At 60.0% G+C, this 6,240-nt stretch overlaps 1 protein-coding gene across 1 annotated transcript; it reads right to left on the bottom strand.

The window, feature by feature from the left end:
- Nucleotides 1–3,323: 3,323 nt before the first annotated feature.
- BARHL2 (BarH like homeobox 2) lies at nt 3,324–6,223 on the bottom strand. Its single transcript, XM_026057673.1, has 3 exons — nt 5,644–6,223; nt 4,090–4,315; nt 3,324–3,636 (listed from the first exon to the last, which is right to left on the bottom strand). The coding sequence occupies exons 1-3, from the start codon at nt 6,221–6,223 to the stop codon at nt 3,324–3,326; spliced, it is 1,119 nt and encodes a 372-aa protein (XP_025913458.1).
- Between the last annotated feature and the right edge of the window lie 17 nt (nt 6,224–6,240).

Below are 6,240 nucleotides of genomic sequence, written 5' to 3'. Positions count from 1 at the left end.
CGGGGCCGCTGGGCTCCGCGGGAAGACCCGGCCCCGGCCGCCCCTGCCCCAGACACGGCGGCGGGGCCGCAGGGACACCGCCGCGGCGGGGAGCAGGCGGCGCCGAGAAAGTTGCTGGTGCGAGGGCAGAGCCGTCCCGGCGCCCTGCGGGGCAGCCAGCGCAGGGGGGCGTCAAACGCCCCGAGCACCTCCGACGGCGGCCGGGTCCCCTCGCGCTTTCACACACCCCGCGCCGCTCTTTTACAACCGCCTGTTTTGTTTCCAAGTTCAACGGACCGACACCGAGGTCTCTTCCACCGGTTGCTGATATTTCCCGCAGTTTAACGCTAAGAGAGAGCCCTTATCTCGCTACAGATTTGTTTGTGTGTTTGTTTAAATCCAATTCCAGGGCCGAGAACAGATTTTGATCTGGCCGAGGATGGCGGGGGAAGCTGGAAAGAGACCCGTGACTGCGGGAATTCAACAGTTCAGCACCAAGTCTCGCGGCCGATCGTAGCGAAAGAAGCTGACCGAGAGGAAGAAAACGGACAAAAAACGAAACGGCTTGGCTAGAACCGCATGGGTGCCAGTAGCGCTGGCGAAATGCGAGCGGTGCCTGGTCCTGCGCCCTGTCCCGCGCGGGAGAGGCGGCGCGGAGACCCCCGTGCAGCCGGCCCGCCACCAGCTCTTTCTCCTGCCGCAGCGCGCTGAAATGCGTGCGCCTTCATCGGGGGTTCAAACAAGCAACGAAGTCCTTTTTGTTTTGGTTTGGGTTTTTTTGCCAGGCTGCAAGAGCTAATCAGCCCGTTAGCCTCAGAGCCAGCCAGTGCTCCGGGTCAGCTTGTTCCCGGCGCAAACGGGGAGCAATACAAATGAACGAGGGTTCAAATTTCCCTTCCAGCCCAGCTTCCCAAATGGGAAAAGGAGAAAGAAAAGGGAACGATTCATGCTTCAGCCCTCCTCCCCGCTCACACGCACTCCAGTTTGGTCTGGAAATACATTTCAGGAGAGTTTGTCTTCCACCCCCAGCAGAGCCCGCTTTAGAGACCATCAAACTATTGTCACAAGACGGCAGGGCTGGCACCCCAGCCCCACCGCCTCTCCTGCCTCCCACGCTCGCCCTCCTGACCACCAAGTCCCCTGGCCACAGAGCTGTGCTGCGGGAAGCCCCGGTCGTGATTTCCAAACCACCCCAAGCTCCGGGAGACCCCCACGCCCCCCGCCAGGGCAGTCACCCTCGGCCACACTGCCCCGGGGGGGGGGGAACAGAAGACGGGGRAAAAAACATCTATTTTGCATGAAGTTTCCTTATCCTTGCTACTTTTCAGAGAGTTTGTACAGTCAAAAAAAGCCCAGATTTAGTCATCGAGGGGAAAAGCGAAGCTGGGACTCGCTTTTCCAACTGGGTCGCCTCCTTTCAGCGGAGAACAGCCCGAGATTCGTTGTTTAGATTAAGGAAAGGGCCCTAACTGAGCCCAAATTTCCTGCTTCCTTCCCCAGCCTCGATGGGACGCATTTGCTGAAAAAAATCCCTGCGCCGAGACAGGGCAGGGCGGGCCAGGCTAGGCCTCCCTGGTCACTCCGGCCCTGCCCCGGGTTCGCGTCCGCCGGGGCTAATTTGGGGCCCGTCGCCCAGGCGCGGCGGCGGCAGCGCGGCAGCAAACGAGGTGGGCGTTCCCGGCCCGCTCCCCTTTTGTTAGATCAAGGCAGAGGTCAATATGGTTTTAACGAGAATTTATTAGCAGAGAAATCAGCAAACCACTCGCTAATTAGCAAAGCCCAAATAAATGTGCCCGCAGGCTTCTMTTTTTCTTTTTTCGTTTTCCCCCCTCTTTTCGAGAAAGAGGGAGAAAGAAAGAAAACCCACCGGGGGGGGGAGGGGGGCAAACCCTCAGAGGAGAAGATAATATTGGACTTTATGAATGTTTTATAGGTAATTACTGTATAACATTCTAATTTCGCAGGGCGGGGGGAGTGTTCCCCTCCAAAGGCTGGGGCCAGAGCTGTCCCCGGAGCCCAGTGGAGGGTTACAGCCCCGCGCCCCGTCCCCCCCGCCACCCTCCCTCGTCCCTGTGGGACCGAGCGGCTCCGCGCACCGCGCCGGGCCGGTTAAAGACGGAAACTGACAGCAAAGGGGCGGGGGGCAGGGAACGACAAGTAGCAAAGATCGAAGGGGCGGCGGGGTTTGGGGCTCGGTGTCCGCCGGGACCCCCCTGCCCTCCCTGGCTCCTTCCCCTCATTACTCACCCCGAGCGCCGGCGCTCGTTGTCTGCCCCAGCTCGGTGCGGCCCGGGGGGGAACAGCTGCCAGGCCGGGGCCCCAAGCTCGGCTCGGCTCGGCCCGGCCCGGCCCGGCCCCGCCGCAGCCGCCCCCGCGGGCCGCAGCCAGCCCGGGGCGCCGCCGCTCCCCGCCAGCTTCCCGGGGGAAACCCCCCGCCGCCCTTCCCAGGTGCCGACAATAACGGCGAGGAGCACCATAGCACCTGGGGGGGGGGAGAATTTCTTTCCTTTAAAATACAGATGAAGAAAAATCTCACGGTTATGAAAAAACGACCCTAAGAAAAAAAAGTGGCCTTTGCCTTTTCTACTCCGAATTTCTTGCGTTCTCGTCACCGGGAAAATTAGCTACCTTGAATTTCCACGTTTGATAAAAAAAGATAAAGTTTATTTTTTTTCCTTTTTTTCCCTGTAATTTTTCAGTCACAAAAAAATCTATATTTTGTCATCTAAGCATTTATTTTACTGAATCCAAAAAGACATGAAAAGGGAGAGGGGAGAAATCACGTTCGTTCGTTTTAAACTAACGTATAGAAGTGAATTTTTTTKGGGGGGGACAACATATAATAAATATGATATAGCACTCAGCACTCGGTCTGTACAATTCTGTTCGCATTAGGGAGCATGCCACTTTTCAATAAGAAAAAAATGTCATGAGAAAAATCAGTGCAAAGTTCTCCGTTCCCCTGGTCTTCTCCGACGGGCGAGGGGGGCGAGGCTCTCTCATTCCCTCTGTCCTCACAAGTCTTTAGTCTSTCGGGCTGGCTCCCGCTCCCTCTTTCCCTCTCTCTCTCCGAGACCTAAGTTCTGTCGCGCAGGGGCTGAGGCCGCCGGGGTCGCGCCGCGGCTCTGCCCGTGTTCCCCCGCGTGTGGTCGTTTCACTTACGGGCTCGGCTCGGGGTTCACGGTTCAAGAGTCCCTGCTCTGACTGATCGCCTCCTCCGGTGGCTGCTGGCTGCCTGCAGAAGCTCCTGCCCCTTGGCTTCCCCTCGGTTCCTTCTCTGCGGTGCTGGGGCTCTTTTGGGGACGGGGAGGGGAAGGGCTCGTCGCGGGGACCGCGGTGCCGTCTCACCGGGGGTGCGGGGTGCCCGGCATGGGGTTGCCCAGGGGGTTGAGGGCCGGCTGCCCGCCGGGCCCCAGCCCGTGGATGAGCACCCGCGGCACCAGCGGCCGCTGGAGCTGGGGGTGCGGCGCGGGGGGAGTCCGGTACATGCTGCTGTACATGGCCGCGGCCGCCGCGGCCGCCGTCGTGCTGTCCATGCTGCCCAGCAGGCTGGGGTGGTAGAAATAGGGCGAGGGGAACATCCTCTGCAGCGCCGAGTAGTTCCCGGCCTCGGCCAGCAGCTCCAGGCCCACCGCCGTCTGCCGCTTCCACTTCGTCCTGCCGGGGGGAGACCAAGAGGCGGCTGCAGAGCGGGACCGCGACGGCACCGGCACCGGCCCGGCCTCCCCGCGCGGTGCCCGCCCGGCCGCGGGGAGCCTCCGGCCCGGCCCGGCCGCGCAGCGCAGCGCCCCGGCGGGGCGCACTGGCCCTCGGGCCCGGCTCTCGCAGACACACACGCGCACACGGCGACTCCGGCCAAATTAATAAACATGGCGCCCCGGCTAGATTGCAGCGCGGTGACACTAATGTTTTCCGACAGAATTAGGGTGGCTGCAACCGCATGTAATGAGACAGAAAATTACGGCAGCGGTGACACGGGACGGAGCCCCGGCTGGCCGGCGGGCGCTGCGCGGGCGCGGGGCAGCGCCGGGCCGCTCCCACCGGGGACAAAAGCGGCGAGGCCGCCCGGGCCGACGGGCGGGCCGCTGCGCGGGCGCGGGGCGGCCTTACCTGCGGTTCTGGTACCAGGTCTTCACCTGCGTGTCGGTGAGGTTGAGCGCGGCGGCCAGGTCCATGCGGTCCTGCACGCTCAGGTACTTCTGGCGCTCGAAGCTGCGCTCCAGCTGGTTGAGCTGGTGGTCGGAGAAGGCCGTCCGCGCCTTCCGCGGCTTCTTGGCCCTCACGGGCGGGCTGTCCCGGCTGCTGCTGATCTCACGGTCTCCCTCCTCCTTTGTCCCTGCGAGGCACCAGAGGCGCCGTGAGCGCGGCCCCGGCCGCCCGCCCGCCCTCGCGCCGCCGTGCCCGGGCGTCTGCAGGTGCACCGGGGAAACGGGAAAATAAAGCGGGGACGGCGGGAGGCGCTGAGCCCGTCCAGGTGACGGCGAGATTTCCAGGCTCTATTTGTCAGTTACAGGGTTTTTCGTTATTTTCTCCCACCCACCCACTGCCATCCCCACCCCACCCCCGCCCCGAAATGCTGGGAAATCGATATGTCAATCCGTCTCTGCTCGTACCCGGGTTTGTAGCGCTCCTTGATCTTCCCTGCAGGAAGAACAATAATCTCTCTAATTGACCCACTGGGGAGGTTGGTGCACACAAAAATGGCCAGACCAGACTGTACATCTGTTTTGGCCACTCTTATGCTAATGCTAAAATAGCAAAATGAGCGGCACACACGAGCGTCTCGCTGCTATTCAGTCTTGCAAAAATATGTGAATGGGGCAAAATTAGAAAAATGTGTCCTGTCACCTCTCAGCTTAAACTGTGTTTCCTGCGAAGCCAGCCCGCGGGAAGGGAGACTCTTCCAGCACCGAAGAAAAAAAAAATCCTTTCCCTCTGTCTGTCTTTTTCTCACACATTTCCATCGAATATTGTCCCTTCCTTTTCCCCACATGCCCATCGCTATTTACATTTAGAAATACTGGGCTGTTGAAGCTTCCCTGCGGGCAAGAAATCCATAATTAAAAAAGAATAAAAGGGAGAGAAACCTTCCCTAACCCAGCGCAGGAGAAATCCGGTGTTTTGCAAAATGCACAAAGCCCTCCAACCTTCCACTGGTTATCTCAGAGTGATTCCTTTTTTGTTTTATTATTACTAAAAGTTCTTTCGTTTATCTAGTATTGGTTGTTTTAGGGGTGTTGTTTTGTTTTCTTTTATTTTAGATCGAACGGACAAAAAGGTTGGAGACATTAAGTGCCGCGAAACGGCCGTGCTCGGTTCTTAGAAAGCCAGCGATACATTTGCGCGTATTAATATTAAAAAATAAATACATTCATGTTTAAAATAAAATCCAACCCTCTCAGACTATTTTCCTAAAAAACAGGGAAGTTCAAAAAAAAAAGTGGAAAGGCCGCTAGAGAGAAAAAAATCGGTTTCGTTTCTTACCGATCTCAAAAAAAGAAACAGTCGCGATCACCGATAAACTAGCGCAGAGGGCTGCGTTTCTCGAGCAGCTTTTCCTCCGCTCTCCGTTTACCGCCGCGGCAGAGCCCCGGTGCCCCGGTTACAGCGGCCGCCCGCGCCGGGGCCGGCGGGGCGCACCGCGGCGGCGGCTGTGGCACTCACCGTGGCATTTGATGTCGCCCTGCGTGTCGTCGCGCTTGTCCAGCTTGCTCTTGCTGTCCTCCTGCTCGAGCTTTGGCCTGAAGCTTTCCGGGGCCGCGTTGCCCTCCTGTTTGGGAGTGTGATGGGGAGAGGGGACGCTGGTACTGTAAGGTGCGCACGCCGCCAGTGGTTTGCTGTCGCCCAAAATGTCCTTAATTAAAAAAGAAGAAGTGGAAGTCCTGGGGCCGGAGCTGGCCGAGCCCAGCTGGGGCGGCGGCTGCGGGGGCGACGGCTGCAAACTTGGCGGCGGCGGCGGCGGCGGGTGCGGGCCGAGGTGGAGGTGGTGCGGCGGCGGCGGGAGGCTCTCCGCCACCCCCAGGTGCGGCTCGGGGTGCTCCATGCTCACCGAGATGGGCGAGGAGGGCGCCGTGCCCACCGTGTCGATCTCCGAGCAGGGCGACGGCGTGGCCTGGTTTCGAAAATCCGCGGGCCGGGAGTCGCCGTGCGGGCGAAAGTCTCCGTTCATGCCGCCGGGGCTGCCGGAGCCGCTGCTCGACAGAATCGTGTCTATCCCGAAGCTGGACCCGCTCGCCCCCTCCATGGCGGCCCGCTAGCGCT

Source organism: Apteryx rowi, unplaced genomic scaffold, assembly GCF_003343035.1.
Source record: "Apteryx rowi isolate R43461 unplaced genomic scaffold, aptRow1 scaffold_14, whole genome shotgun sequence".
In the NCBI taxonomy this organism is placed as follows: domain Eukaryota; kingdom Metazoa; phylum Chordata; class Aves; order Apterygiformes; family Apterygidae; genus Apteryx; species Apteryx rowi.
The sequence above is the reverse complement of the archived record's forward strand: the minus strand, read 5'-3'. Positions and strand labels throughout refer to the sequence as shown.